At 45.6% G+C, this 16294-nt stretch overlaps 1 protein-coding gene across 1 annotated transcript in view; it reads right to left on the reverse strand.

The window, feature by feature from the left end:
- The window catches only part of rasal2 (RAS protein activator like 2), an 80337-nt gene that overhangs the window by 18660 nt on the left and 45383 nt on the right, over positions 1–16294 (reverse strand). Inside the window, exons 4-5 of the mRNA XM_046052081.1 lie at positions 3727–3833; positions 2736–2792 (exon numbers count right to left, since the gene is read on the reverse strand). Of these exons, the coding sequence (XP_045908037.1) occupies positions 2736–2792; positions 3727–3833 (164 nt within the window). The remainder of the gene's footprint in view (positions 1–2735; positions 2793–3726; positions 3834–16294) is intronic.

A 16294-nucleotide genomic window follows, 5' to 3' on the forward strand; every position in this document is an offset into this window, starting at 1 on the left:
ACACAAACGCAGACTAACTTACTGTTTTATTTTATTATTTTATTTATTTACTTTTAAATATGTTTTAGTTTATTTGAACACAAACGCAGACTAACTTACTGTTTTATTTTATTATTTTATTTATTTACTTTTAAATATGTTTTAGTTTATTTGAACACAAACGCAGACTAACTTACTGTTTTATTTTATTATTTTACTTATTTACTTTTAAATATGTTTTAGTTTATTTGAACACAAACGCAGACTAACTTACTGTTTTATTTTATTATTTTACTTATTTACTTTTAAATATGTTTTAGTTTATTTGAACACAAACGCAGACTAACTTACTGTTTTATTTTATTATTTTATTTATTTACTTTTAAATATGTTTTAATTTATTTTAACACAAACGCAGACTAACTTACTGTTTTATTTTATTATTTTATTTATTTACTTTTAAATATGTTTTAGTTTATTTTAACACAAACGCAGACTAACTTACTGTTTTATTTTATTATTTTATTTTTTTACTTTTAAATATGTTTTAATTTATTTTAACACAAACGCAGACTAACTTACTGTTTTATTTTATTATTTTACTTATTTACTTTTAAATATGTTTTAGTTTATTTGAACACAAACGCAGACTAACTTACTGTTTTATTTTATTATTTTATTTATTTACTTTTAAATATGTTTTAGTTTATTTGAACACAAACGCAGACTAACTTACTGTTTTATTTTATTATTTTATTTATTTACTTTTAAATGTTTTAGTTTATTTGAACACAAACGCAGACTAACTTACTGTTTTATTTTATTATTTTATTTATTTACTTTTAAATATGTTTTAGTTTATTTGAACACAAACGCAGACTAACTTACTGTTTTATTTTATTATTTTATTTATTTACTTTTAAATATGTTTTAGTTTATTTGAACACAAACGCAGACTAACTTACTGTTTTATTTTATTATTTTATTTATTTACTTTTAAATATGTTTTAGATTATTTGAACACAAACGCAGACTAACTTTTGTTTTTATTTTATGTAATGAACTGTATGAAATGAATTCTTCTTTTGTATTATATTTTAAGCGTTATCAGTATTGTTGTTTGACATTGATGCCAATAAAGCTGAATTGAATTGACAGCTGATGACAAAGGTTCCTGCATTAGTTTAGGACTATAAAAAGAAAAGCTTTCTCCACGCTGTCAGTGCACAGTCCATATTCGGTTTGGGAAAGCTTCTAAAGAGCAGAAGCACTGACATGCCTACGAAATGCATCTCTGAGACAAGAACTGATAATACAAACACTTATTTTGACTTGTGTTGTCATTTCAGTCAGATTGTTATCCTCATGAGTTCAGTGTTCACCTGGGCTCACGCTGTCGCTGTTGGATGCTTGGCTTGCAGAGATATCGTAGGCTGGATGCACTCGGGTGAAAACTAAACTCAGCCTTAGTTTTAGACGCTTGGCAACTTTCTGAAACGGCCCGTCCCATCAGGAGGCTTTTCTCCATCATCCAGCCATACAAAAAGAACAGCGTCTTCCATCTAGAGTTGTTCATTCAATTTGCAGCTTGAACTACGGGTGAGTGGTAGGGTCAAACTGAATTTACCTTAAGGGCACTTTGACTTCTCCAGACAGCTGGACGGAAACACAGGCAGAATATTTATTTTCTTTTACAGCTTTTTTTTTTATCCTCCAACAAATATTTGAGTATTTTATGCAAAACATTTTTACCAAAGCAGCTCTGATGTCCAGCAGAGACGTTTTATAGAGGAGACTCGCCACTGGGAAAGCCCCTAACGCCAAAGATGGCGGTTATCCCGTCTCTCCCGCTAGAAACCCAATTGTCTGCTTTAAACAGCCAAAGCGGGAAACAGATTTCAGCCAATCGTGTGGTTCCACTGACATATGGGTCTGTTTTACTTCGACTGCAAGTATAGCCGGTGGGGAAAAACGCTTTTTAAACCTTATTTTGGGGCAAAGTCCTCAAACTTTTTCAGTGATTTTGATTAGATTTTCCTGCTGATTCTGTTCATGTAGGTTTTATGTGCCGGTGACCAGAGAGAGGGCAGTTCTGGCTCTCTAAACATTCATTCGGACAGGAGCCTGGTCTTGTTAGTCTGAAATAGCTGCCCGGAGGCGTTGCCAAGACATGACATGGCCGGACATGCCTGTAAGGACTTTCTATGTTCACAGAGTCCTTCTGGAGTCTCCAGAGGACCTCTGTAGGTGTCCTTAAAGACCTTAGTGGTCTCATCCCCACATCTGGAAGAGGATTTGTCCTCTGTGCTTCCAACATCAGCAGGCAGCTCGAGGCCTCTGAATAATTCGGACTCTCTGATGATAAACTCTACAGTAAGGACCGGGAAGCGTCCTTACTGTGGGTCAGTATCAGTTATTAAAAGCTGTGTCAACGTGTTCTTGGATTGTGAATCTGTTCGGCTGATCGCTCAGCTTTTCCACTCCTCATTTCTTCTGTCCCAGCTTCACGGTCCAACACGTGAATCCGGTCCAGCTCAGTCTCATTCGGCAGCAGATGGTTAGTTTGTTTATTCGACCTCTGAAAGCTGTTAAATATCCGCCACACACACAGTCACGCTTGGACTCCTGACGGCCGAAGCTGAGAGACGAGCGGCGGAGAGACGAGCTTCATCAGCCTGTCGGCTAAATTTAGTCCAGACGAGACTGACTTATTGATGTTTCTCACATAATGAAACATGCAGCGCTCCTCTGATTACCTGCAGCAGGCACTCAGGTAGGGCTACGGCTCCACGAGCTCCCATCAGGTTATGAGTCTGATAATCAGACGGAGACATCTGCATGACAGGAAGTGCTGCTTTAACTGGGCTCAAATCTAAGTCATTACTAAGACATTACTAACAAGAGGCTTAAAAACTGCAAACGCTCGTGTGGCTGCGATCAGAGGAGCTGGTTTACTTCTTTCAGCTGCCGGGACCAGATCTTAAAATCCACCTGACCGCGTTTTTATCTAGAGATGCTGATCTCGTGTGGATTCAGAAACATAACAGGGAGTTATATAAGCATCAGGGAGCTGTGCTAAAGAGTTAAATCTCTGTGCTCCTGTCGCTCGTTTCATCATCGCGTCTGATGAGTTGTGAAATTTCAACGGTCGCCATCTTCACTACGGAAGCTGAAGAAGGTGTATTTTCAAACGTGAGGAAGGTGCAGCGGGTCGCGATCGTAAAAGTTTGTTCATTTTTATTCATCAAATTGAAGTCAGGTGGGTGACTATCACGGTCGAATGATGACGATAACGATCCGGCCCGTTCACAGAATGTTGGGATGGTCATTTCCAGCTGGCATTTCTTCCCCACACCTGCCTAAAGCCTTTGCACAGGACTGAACATCGATTCCAGCCGTGTACAACGCCGCCTGAGATCGTGCCGCCGCATCATAGAGTCTCTCCGTGACATCACAAACATAACGTGACCTACAGGAACAGGTCAACGCAAGGCTAGTGGACACGCACGTGCCGGTGTAACCATGAAGCGGTGGCGCTGCAGGAGGGGCAGGGATGCTGAGCAGGATGATGCATGTGGTTTTCATAAACAAAAGAAAAAGGCTCTGCTGGAGTCGGGGGGGCTTGAACGTTTTTCAGCTTCTAAAGGGGGCCATGACAGAAAAAGTAAAAAAAAAGGAGTCCCAAGTCCTCAGCCGTCAGCTGAAAGAGCCGAATCCCGACCTCACAGAAACTCGGCCGCCACTCACCGGAACTTTAAAAGGCGACGAGTTTGGATTGTCGACGGCGACGCTCTTCTCTGAACTCCCGAGCCCGGAGATGCTCCTCCTCCTTGGAGATCGCTCCGAAGACACTTCTGCAGAGAGACAAAGAGAGAGAGAGAGAGAGAGAGAGAGAGAGAGTGTTAGATCACCCAAAGCAGCCTCTTCCTCCTCTGCTTAATCACCCTCATCATCGTCAGCCTCCCAGCTTTCAAACTGAAGCGGACGGACGGAGGACGAGGGGAAGACATGGAGGTGGAGGAGGACATGGAAGACGGTGTGTTTGTTTAATGGCAGCTGGTTCCTGAAACTTCAGCAGGTGGACGCATGAACGAGACCAGGACGGCTTCTCCTGAACCTTCCTGTTTTCACAGGGTTCATTTCCACGTTTCAAAGACGCCAAACATTAAATGTTGGAGGATGGTTTGACTGTGACTTCCTGTTTTGTGGGTTGGAACATTTACATTACTGGTTTTAAAGAGATAAATACTTTCTGCTTCATTTGAACGTTAGACTCAGCTAATTGCCACCTTAACATGAAATGTTTAAACTCGTAGCTCCACAGGAGGAGGAACAGGCTCAGGCAAACCAGCGTTTGAGACGGCAGCATTTCAGAGGGAATGATTACGTAACTCTGCTCGAGCAGAAGCTGCAGAGTTTACAGATAGTTATGAGACACGAGTCGACGCTACAAACACAAATTAACTGGCTCAGGTGATCTGTTCTGTTAGTGACCGAGCTGCTAACTGCAATAAGTAGCCATGTTGGCCAACTAGCCCTGCAGTGGTGGACAAACTATTCAGATCCTTTACTTCAGTAAAAGTACAAATACCACGCTGAAAAAATACTGTATTACAAGTAAAAGTACTGCATTGAATATGCTAGTAAAGTATAATCAGGAACACTTGCTTGAAGAATTAAAAGTCAGCAGGATTACACTGTCGCTGAGGTGGATCTCAGTGAGAAACGTGTTCACAGTTTTACCCAGAGCCTAAACACAACCTTCACAAAGCTTCTCTCGTCCAATAAACTGTCCAAACCTCAGAATCTTTACCAACACATTAGAATGACTCAAATAATTAAAAGGAAAAGCAGCAAATGTTCACGTTTGTGAGGCTGGAACCGTGTCACATTTATTTTGTTTGTGCCAATTTTCTGAACTGCTGGAGAGTTTAATTAATAACAAAACATATTTTATAAACTCTTCATGTGTTTTATGTGTAAAAATCTGACTTTGTAAAGTAACTGAAGCTGTCAGATAAATGCATTGAAGTAAAAAATACAATATCTAACTCTGAGATGGCTTGAACAGAAAATACTACCTCTAATTTCTCTTAGGGGTGTCCTCACTTCTGTGAGATCCTGTAGTTACTGTCCACCACTACAGCCAGCAGCAGCGCCTCGTATGGACAAATCCTGCTGTGACTCATTTAGTCATTTAGGCACCGTGACGCAACTTAAACACGAACCTTAAGTCCGACTTTATAATCCAAACGGGGCAAATCAGAGAGAGCACAAACGGCACTGTATTTATCCGTCATGAGTCGTCTGTGTGGCCACGTCCGAACCCGGCGTTTTCCTCTCTGACTCCATTATCGCCCACAAACACGAGAGTCAAACTGCTGCACTCATTACTTCACCAGCCTGACAGGTTTCAGAGAAGTGTGTCAAGGACAGACGGTCAGGTTCACAGCCGAGTCCCACCAGCTCGCTTCATTTTCTCTCTGCTCATCATCATTTAGCAGTCAGACTCGGAGAGCCTGACAATCTGACCCTAACCCGTGGAAGCCCAGCGACGCGTCCTGGTTTCAGGTCAGCCCAGTGAAAGGCCACGTCCTCAGAGCTGGCTCACATCCAGGTTCATTGATTTTACAGCTAATTTTAGACCCTCTCGCTTCCTCTCCAGCTAACCCAACAGCCATCTTGTCTGAGGCTGTGTTCCTCCAGTCTCTGGAACCAGAGCTTGAACCTCCTCAGCAGTCCCACACTAAGGTGGTCCTCCGAGAGGGAAACTCTAGCTTCATCTGCCAGGATTTAGATCTAGTGAGGACGTAAACGTCACGGGGACTGAACATTCACTGCTACTAACAAACACTGCAGCTTGACATGAACGTGACTTTATTAAACTTGCATTAACTGATCTGTTCTGGAGCTCTATGGAGCAGTTGATGCTAACAGCTTAGCAAGCAGGAGGACGGACGCTCTGCTGCGCCTCCGTCTCGTGTTCAGTGTCAATTTAAAATAAAACCTCTGAAAGATGATTTTCTATATTTCTCTTCTTGTCAACAAAACCAACGGGATCCGAAAGCCGGTATTATGAAATGATTAAAGATCAGTAAGCTCCAACAATATCGGTTCTGCTTTTCTGGAGAAATTAAGAAATTCATTCCTACTTATATCTCTACATAAACATCATCTTTCACACTTTATCTTCCACATTCAGCAGGAACAGAGCGTCACGATCATCCCATTTTGTGTTTTTCACGCTCTTCCAGCTCGGCTTTGGTCTCCACCGGCTCCTGAGGGAAACATCTGGCCAGATATTTCTGTAGCTCAGTACTCCTAAAGGAACTGCAGATTCTGTCACTACAACAAACCCGACTCATTGTTACCCTGAATCATCTGAGCCATTGTTAAAGAATTGATTACAGAACTTTTGAAGAAATAGTCTTTGGTGCAATAAAGAAAGTAAAAGATTTCAAGCATCTCTGAAGCATTTTAGACGTCAGCCTCACTGAACAGATTTGGCCTCTACACATTCATCAGCCCACACGGACTCATCGTGTGGCCTTGCGTTTCTTCTTCTCTGATTCTGTTGCTGCAGAGAGTCTTTGTCAGTTTCCCTTCCAAACGTACAACAAACTGAGAGACGGGGCCGACGGGTTGGTTTGAGGCTGAACATTTGAGCACAATGAGAAATATGTAGACTGACAGCAGACTGATCCTCCAACACACGACATGAACTCAGAAATACTGTTAAATGCTAGAATACTTTTAAAAAACACATAAATAAGTGTTTAGATTTCAGCTTTAAACTGTAGTCTGGCAACAAACAACTCAAAACTGGGTAAGTCCTGCTAGTTATCCTGGATAAAGAGCATAAACATGTCTTTTTAATGGGTCTGTAAACTAAAACAGCAGGACAAGTCATCACTGGTGCACATTAATAAACACTAATTAAATGTTTGTAAATGCTGAACGGGCTGTCGGTAATCAGCTGAAGTTTTCCAGCGGGTCAGTCCCAGATAATGACTCATTAAAATCAGATTCAGGCTTCTGGACTCCAGCTGGAACCAGAAGCTTCACCCGACACACAGAATCAACAGAGTTCAGATGGATGACCAAGCCAACATCCACAGAGAGCGTGAGGCATCAGAGCGGCGGCGTGTGGAGCTCACATGATGTTTAAATGGTATGGAAACACAGGAAGGTGGCGCCTCCGGCAGCAGGAAGCATCCAGCGCCGGAGCCCCAGTGAACGCAGCATGCAGCAGCAGCAGTCAGCGTTCATCAGCTCAGAGCCGGATCAAGTTCCAGCTGCATGCATGCGGCGCTGCAACCAAGCCGGGGACAAACTTTCATGCACCCCCCCCCCCCCACACACACACATACACAGAAGAGGAGCGATGATGCTCCCGGACGCGGCGGCGGCGGACATCATCGCTGTTCTTCTTCGCCACAAAAGTTGAGGCAACATGCCGTAGGAAGCCGGCGTATGACAGGTCGGTCACATGACATGGACACAAACACAGAGAGAGAGAGAGAGAGAGAGAGCGAGACGGTACCTCGATCGCAGCTGTTCCCCATCATCTGAGGAGAGGACACACACACACACAGAGTCAGACGGGATTGGCCGAAGCAGCCGCCACCTGTCAGCCAATGAGGTTAAGCTGCAAACGTCCGTCTCCGTCCCGTGAACATCTTCGACTTGGCGTCCTCCCCGACCTGCCTCTCCCTCCTCAGCACCGCGTCCCTCCTCCTGCTCCTCACGGTCCCTCCTCTCCCATCGCTGTCCTCTCTCTACACTCAGCAGTAATCTAACCCCCTCTCTCTCTCTCTCTCTCTCTCAGAGCGCCGAGGTTTTACCGCATTTATCCAATCAATCCCTCTAACTGCACTGTTCTGCTTTCTCTCCGGTCTTCCTCCTCTCTCTGCAGATGCTCCTCTCTCTCTCTCTCTCTCTCTCTCTCTCTGCAGCAGCTCTGTGGCGGCCTCTCGCTCGCTCTCTCTCTCTTCTTCTTCTTCTCTTCCTCCGGCGCTACATGTATCTGCGCTCAGAGGATAATTACTAAATAAGTTTCCCCTCAGCCGCCTGATGTGGGACACAACTCTGGGGGTTTCAGCTATTAACTGTGAGTGAGTGTGGATCACATCGGAGCTGCAACTAAACACGACAGAGACCTTCTTATTCTTCAGTTTATAACATTTAAATCGGTGCCCTGATTAAAACAAACTTTCCTCTCTTTCGGTGTTTTTTATTAGCGAAACATTCAGCCAGCGGCTTCTCGTCACCGACTCTGGAAGTTTGAATGACAAACGCTGCAGAGGGTAAAACTGCAACAGCTGTTTGTGTCACCTGATGAAGGTGTGTTCTCTCTCTGGTAGCTCTGTGTTTGGTCTCCACCAGCTCCTGGCTCTTTAGCTGCTGTACGCTCCGCTGTGCTCGCCAGCCGCTCTCGAAAAGAAAAGAGTAAACCAAACCAAGATCGCAGCAGGGCGTAAGACCGAAACAATAACCTGCGATGTTTGATCCGTTGTTACGATAAAACTACTGATTACAGCTGCTTAAGGCACCAAGCAAAAAGGCCAGGATGAAACAAGTCTGTATGTATAAAACAATAATTATCGCAATATATTTATTTTCAATAACAATATAACAAATGTTCAATAATGTTTGATTTTATTCACTTGAATCATGAATTAGGACAAATCTTTTAAAATTAAGATTTTATTTTTATTATTTATTTATTATTATTTTGTTTGAGGAAAAAGAACTGAAAAAAGCTTTTACTTAATTTTACATATTTGTTGACAGATTTTATCAGGATAGTTCTGAATGTTCTGCCTCAGATTTGTTTATGGATCTGCTGTTTGGCATCAAGTGTTTGTTCTGACCAAAAGAACAGTTTCAACCACAATTAACTTTCACCCAGGAGCAAAAATCAGCCTTTAAACCAGAAAGAAATAACGATTTGAAACTTAGCGTGATAATTATCGACATGGAAACTTTTTATCGTGATAACATTTTCTACTCTGTTGTCTGGTTAATAAGCTCTCTGTACGTATCTCCACTCCACAGATCATTGATAAGATAAAGGAAGCTTTGCTGAGTGAAGACCATCCGAGGACTGGTTCCCTCAGAAGAGTTTGGAGAAGCGACGGCTCTTGTGTTTCTTTGCGTCCAATGAAATATACATTTCACCTTTTTACTCTCAAATGTAGGGTTAGGTATTAATAAGGTGAAACTGGAACCAAATTTCCAAGAACCGTGGACTTGTTAAGACCCGTGCGTTCGGATCCTGCTCCTCGGTTCCTAACTTCCCGCATGTTCCAGCTCCTGACTGAACTGCAGCCATCAGAGTGTCTCTTATCTGCCAGCAGCTGCTACGCCGACCTGACGTCACCTCATGTGTTCCATCAACAAAGCGTGAAGAAGAGAGTCCTTCTGTTTCCGGTCCTGGACCGTGGCGGACCGCAGCAGACGCTCCAAAGTTTGGCTTAGCTTCACTAAGAGACAAAAGTCTAGGCTTTAGGGCGGGGCTACAAGCTGATTGACAAGTCGCTACCATGGCGATCTATCAGGCATAGCAGATGTGTATCCCTCCCCAGCTCCACCCTCTCATCCAAACATGGTCACGCCTGGTTCCAAAAAACCTAGACGCCAAACGCGGGCCGTCGCGTCGGCTACATCCGCTTATTTTATAGCGTCTGTGGTCACGACTGACCAGACCAGCAGACAGCGTTTTTATTTCTCTGCCTGAAATCCGACGAGGTGTTCGTGCGCTGTGGGACTTCAGAGACTGAAGCCTGTTGAATGATGTTTTATTTAATTGGACTGGCAGCTCTGAGCTGCACAGACGAGGCAGGTGTGATTAATCCACAGACCTTTGGATATCGGTGTGAATGTTAAAGGAGTTCTTGTTTTTGCAGATGACTCAGGTGTTTCTGAGGTTTCACCACAAATACATAATCTATCATCTCGTGTTTAAATATCACACACACACTTCACGGTTCTGCTGTTATTGTTGATCTGGTGGTCGTCCGTGATCTTCAGTCCTCTCAGGGCTTTACCTCCGTCTTCCTGCTGCTGCTGCTGTTAACGAGTTATTGATTAGGAGGAGGCTCGGTCACGGCTCGGCTCAATCAATCGTTTCGGCGGATTCACCAGAGTCTCCCCTGACAGAGACACCGCGGTGACCTTCAAACAAACTGGGACGCAGTCAGACTGAGGATCCAGTGCAGACCGGAGACCAGCAGAGAGAATGATCCTGATTTAACAATATAAAACGTCTTCATAGGGCAAGTGTTGCAAATACTGCACATTAATAAACACTTAGATAAGAACATATCTTTGTGTGCCATCAACCAGCTGTTAGAGTTTAACTAATACACAGAGTGCTTATGTATCATTGTCAGAATTTTAAACTCAAACATCGATATCGTCCTTAAGCTCCGGTTTAAAGTGTACGCTGTCCTGCTGCTCCACACTGCATCGTCCCTGCACCAACCGGCTGAGACTAATTCCTGGACGTCTCTGGACTGTTTCATCTGTCTCTTGAGGTTTCCGGGTCATTTTCGCGCCAGGTTGCTGAAAATGACCCGATGAAAATGACGCCTGAGAGTAGACGCAGAGCTCGGAGACGAAGCTGAGAGGTTGTTGATATCCGGTTGATATCTCATCGCCGCCACCAGCAACACGAGGCGGACTAACCCACCCAGCCTGTCTCACTTGTTCCCCTCCTCGTAATTCAGTTCTGTTCTGAACAAATCACTTTCAGCCTCACTTACTCTGACTTTGAAAACCACATCCCAGCAGACTGAGGAGGCAGCAGAACATCTGGGCGCTCACATCTGGCTGATTAGTTTACTGTCCAAACGTCGGCGAGGAGACGGTCTGTTAAAGTTACTCACTGAGCAGCAGCGTGAACGTGACGCTCTCCCATCAGCCTTAGCTGGAACGGGTGAGACGATATCTTCTTCACAAAATGGCCTACCAGGAATAAACGCTTCCACGAGCGCGATTGGCCGACACGGAGCGCCGCCACATGACGTCACATTGCGCTGGTCTCAACTGTTTCTGCTGGAGCACGCAGGTTTCCTGAACACTGACACACCTGGGAGAGTTTCAGCCTAACCAACCAGTCACGGCTACAGACCTGCACGCCGACATCTACTTTGTCTACTTAATGAAGCAACGTCTAGTGTCACACAAGTAAATACATTTCTAAATAAAAAGGTCACGTTTCTGTGACGTGTTCCTGAGAGAAACGTCAGCTGGCGGTGTGCGATATGCATCAAACATGATGGTATCTTGATTGTTGTTTTGACGATGTGACATTATCGACACCTTGTCCGTTCATTATCTCCAACAGACCTGAACCAGCTGAGATACCAGCACAGGAGCGAGATCCGGTTCAAACGCCGCTACCCCGACAACGACAGTACAAAGCCACTAAGAACTGCTACGACAGATGAAATGCTTCACCCACACCTGCACCAGTGACTCTACCTGTCAAAACAACCAAAAAGTGAAAAGGCTTTTTTTCAGGCAGTTCCAAAATTCCCTGGCAAGTCTGAGTCAGATTAAATAAACGGATCCTCTCTGCCGCCTCACAGGGAGGCTGTGATGTCATCAGGCAGCAGCAGGAGGAATGCTGGGAATGTTTTTTAAGGCCGATACGCTCTGAACTCACCGGACAACACAGGAAACGGCGGCGAAAAGGAGGAGCTGCAGCAATGTGCAGGATGACAAAAATATAACCATGTAAACTTGTTCTGGTACAACCTCTGAACAAGATTATGAAAATCTGCAGATTACTGCCTCTTTAAAGTAACTGAACAGCTGTTAAAATACTTTTAACAAGTTTTCAGCTTCAGGCTTCTCTGGATACTTTTCAGTGCAGCTGTGTTGCAGCATGTTGTTTAAAAACATGTGAATAAAGTGCTAAACGTGCACCATCAACGCTCCAAACATCCCAGACCTATTCCCCTTCCTCAAACCACAGAAACACCACGACAAATATCTTTAAATAATACAGTATATCTATGTTTCCCCTGCTGAGCTACACGTATCTGCCCCTCCAGGTGACTTCATGTGTTTGTCTGTATCTATAAAGCGCTTCGTAAACTGGTTTCTGGCTGTTCCGCACAGCAGCAGGACGATGATGCAGATCTCGTTTCAGTCAACAACAATCAGCGCCGATGACGGTCCTCCTCCTCCCCCTCCTCTTCAGACACAGATCTGCTTTCACAACAAATATTCAAAGAATTTCTCTCCACATAAAGAAACCAGTTCTGTTTGCCGAGGCTCGTTCTGCCGCCGCCTCCTCTCGCATCACTTCACATTCCTCTGAGTCCTGTTTGCTCGCCGGCCGGATGGGAAGCTGCAGGTTCATGAGACTGCAGGGAGGGAGAGCTTCTGCCTTTACGGGCTCCTGAGAGATAACGTGTGTTTAACTTTGTGACGTTGGAGCTTGACAGGAACACATTTACAACCCTCAGATGTTTTACCTAACGAGGTCTTAAAAAGTATAAAGAGCAGCGAACAAAAGAAGCCAAAGTTGTCAAGTGCTGTTTGAAGCAGCCGCTCGGGAACTTTAAAGGTGGATTCAAATCCGAATCACGTCTTTCTGTCAGACTCTGTGAATGTCTCCTCACGGTCCGCTAGCTGTCCGTTCTGTGCGCGCTGAAATAAAACCAAACAAACAAAGTCACATACGGACGCACCGGGGTCAAGACCCGTTAGCATCAGCTTGTAACGCACTGGGGATCCTCTTAGCGTCATAGTTCAGCGCACTGGGGGAAGCTACGTGGCGTCGTATTTCACTGCTAAAGGTAGCTGTGGGGTGTTTAACAGGAGAGGGGGCCAGAAACTGGACTTTAACCCGGGACACCGTGTTTTTATTTAAGTTGTGTAGGTTACACAAGTAACGTAATTACTTTAACCCAAACCATGACGTTTTGCAAACCAAACCGAACTGCCGAAGTTTCACTCAGCACTCATCGCTCGGCTCGCTTCCTCTCCTCATCCTCCAGGACATGTACGTGGCGTTTAAGAGCAGCGTAACTCTGAATCGGCAGGTGCGTAGCGAGTGTTTGATTGTCCGAGCGGCAGAAAGTGACCTGGTGCTTTTTAGAGCAACATACCTAAGATGCAAACTACCACCTCACAGTGAGGAAGCTACAGAGAGCCAGCAGCTTTCAGCTTCCAGCGCAGGAAAATATTCTGCCAGTAAATGTGTCGGTTACAGAGAAAAGTCTTGTTGTTTCCCCAACTGCTGGAAAAGTGAAGCCACTTTGTGCTAAGTTAGCCAACACCCCCCCCCCCCCCCCCCCCCCCCCCCCTTCAGATTAAATTAGTTTTCAGGTTTCAGTCTGAAAAAGTGGTTTTGGGAAAGAAAGGACGGAGGTGACTGAGCTGAGGTCAGTGAAGCTAATTAGTGATGCAGACTAGTCCTTTAAGCCGATGAGGAGACGTTTCTGTTTGGATTTTAATGTGCAAATAAAATGCAGCTCAGAAGGGAGGAGGTTTCTCATGTTGCCTATTTTAATATTAACAATACAGATAAATGTCAGAAGCTGTAAAATGAAGACAAACAGTCGTGTCTGTGATGATTCTGAGGTCATATTATCAGGGTTTTAGGGGTTGATGCCCAAAACATGCTGAGCCATCACTGTAAACTCACTGTGGAGCATCAGAACCAACCAGATTACTTTCTCTAAAGGTTGAAGTTCCTCCTGCAGGCTGATCTTTGGCTGTTATTTATTATCTGCTCCAGCTTTTCCAACTATTTGTTCAGAGTGATGGTGAAAATAATGTGAAATTAGATGTTTTTCATTGGAAAATGTTAAATTTTCTTGGGGGAGGAGCCCCAAACCCCCCTGACCGTGACTAACACCACAGCTCACATTAAACATTTGAAGTTCTTCTAATGTGCATCACATGCTCATGGACACAAGAGACGTGCTGCTGAGACGGGTTGTGTTGGGGTTTTATATTCAGACATACTACAAACTATGTGCACAAAAAAAAAAAAAAATAGCTTCACCTCCGCTGCTACAACTCCATCCTTGGAGAAACACTGTGTTAGCTTCTTGTTAGCTTCATGTTAGCTTCACCTCCGCTGCTACAACTCCATCCTTGGAGAAACACTGTGTTAGCTTCATGTTAGCTTCATGTTAGTTTCACCTCCGCTGCTACAACTCCATCCTTGGAGAAACACTGTGTTAGCTTCATGTTAGCTTCATGTTAGCGTCATGTTAGCGTCATGTTAGCTTCACCTCCGCTGCTACAACTCCATCCTTGGAGAAACACTGTGTTAGCTTCATGTTAGCTTCATGTTAGCGTCATGTTAGCGTCATGTTAGCGTCATGTTAGCTTCACCTCCGCTGCTACAACTCCATCCTTGGAGAAACACTGTGTTAGCTTCATGTTAGCTTCATGTTAGCGTCATGTTAGCGTCATGTTAGCGTCATGTTAGCGTCATGTTAGCGTCATGTTAGCTTCACCTCCGCTGCTACAACTCCATCCTTGGAGAAACACTGTGTTAGCTTCATGTTAGCGTCATGTTAGCAGACCTAGCTAGCGTTAGCTGCATTCCTCGCTGTGTTGCTGTTGTATAACATTAATAACAGGTGTTGTTCTGCAAAGACAGGATTTAAAGTGAGCGACTGTCTGACCAGAAGGAAGGAGCTACCAGACTCTGACCTTTGACCCCGATCATAGCGGCCCGTCCTGAACGGGATGCGGTGATGTCATCGGGCAGGAATGCAGGGAATGTTAAAAGGCCGCCGCGCGTTGAACTCTGACTCACCTGACGACAGGAAACAGCAACACAACAGAGACAATGTGCAGCTGAAAGAAGCCTTTGTGTCGGACTGTCTGCTGAGCCGGGTGGAGCCGCACGCCGCCAGGCTGCCAGGTTACAGGCCGCCAGGTTACAGGTGCGCCTGCACTCCACCTGATGCTCTCAGACTGTGTATGTAGTGCACATGTTTCCTGCTACAGGCGCTGCATGCTGGTGGTAAATCCCCCTCATACACGTGCCTGTCAGGGAGCCCAGCAGGGACAAAACTAATCTGACGTACAAACTGACCCCCGTGGATCTGATCCAGGGTCAGTCTGTCGTCCGGCTGCAACAAGAACGCTGTTCTCATTAAGCTCCTGAGAGAGGAAATTACAGCCTGAGCAGACGAGCGGAGGGGAAACACTAGATGGACGGAAAATAAAGGAACTCAGACGCTCTTTGGTAAACCGTGAACAGCGTGCAGAGCGGCGTGGGGCTGGAGAGGTAGCGTGCGCCCTCAGACAGCAGGAGAGGGATCTGCAGCACATCTGGGACACAGAGATCTAATTATAGCTGATCTGGGGACAGCTGGAGCGCCACGATGCAGGCTAACTGTCACAGCGTGGGTTGGTGATGAAGAGCAGGCGAGCGCTCGCCGCCGGAGGACTCACAGCGGGGACGCCGCACGAACAACCAGAGGAGAAGACGACGAGAGCGGCCAATCACAGAGCTCACAGAGAGGAGGCACCAACCACACCTCATACACTCATATGCAGGTTCTCCGGTGTGCAGGTCAGAGGGCACGTGTCCTCCACCTGTCCTGAACACCTCCACCTGTCCCTGAGACCATGTCCTGACTGTCCTGAACACCTCCACCTGTCCCTGAGACCATGTCCCGACTGTCCTGAACACCTCCACCTGTCCCTGAGACCATGTCCCGACTGTCCTGAACACCTCCACCTGTCCTGAACACCTCCACCTGTCCCTGAGACCATGTCCTGACTGTCCTGAACACCTCCACCTGTCCCTGAGACCATGTCCTGACTGTCCTGAACACCTCCACCTGTCCTGAACACCTCCACCTGCCCCTGAGACCATGTCCTGACTGTCCTGAACACCTCCACCTGTCCTGAACACCTCCACCTGTCCTGACCACCTCCACCTGTCCCTGAGACCATGTCCTGACTGTCCTGAACACCTCCACCTGTCCTGAACACCTCCACCTGCCCCTGAGACCATGTCCTGACTGTCCTGACCACCTCCACCTGTCCTGAACACCTCCACCTGCCCCTGAGACCATGTCCTGAACACCTCCACCTGTCCCTGAGACCATGTCCTGACTGTCCTGAACACCTCCACCTGTCCTGAACACCTCCACCTGCCCCTGAGACCATGTCCTGACTGTCCTAACCACCTCCACCTGTCCCTGAGACCATGTCCTGACTGTCCTAACCACCTCCACCTGTCCCTGAGACCATGTCCTGACTGTCCTGAACACCTCCACCTGCCCCTGAGACCATGTCCTGACTGTCCTGAACACCTCCACCTGTC

This window comes from Micropterus dolomieu, linkage group LG06, assembly GCF_021292245.1.
Source record: "Micropterus dolomieu isolate WLL.071019.BEF.003 ecotype Adirondacks linkage group LG06, ASM2129224v1, whole genome shotgun sequence".
Lineage (NCBI taxonomy): Eukaryota > Metazoa > Chordata > Actinopteri > Centrarchiformes > Centrarchidae > Micropterus > Micropterus dolomieu.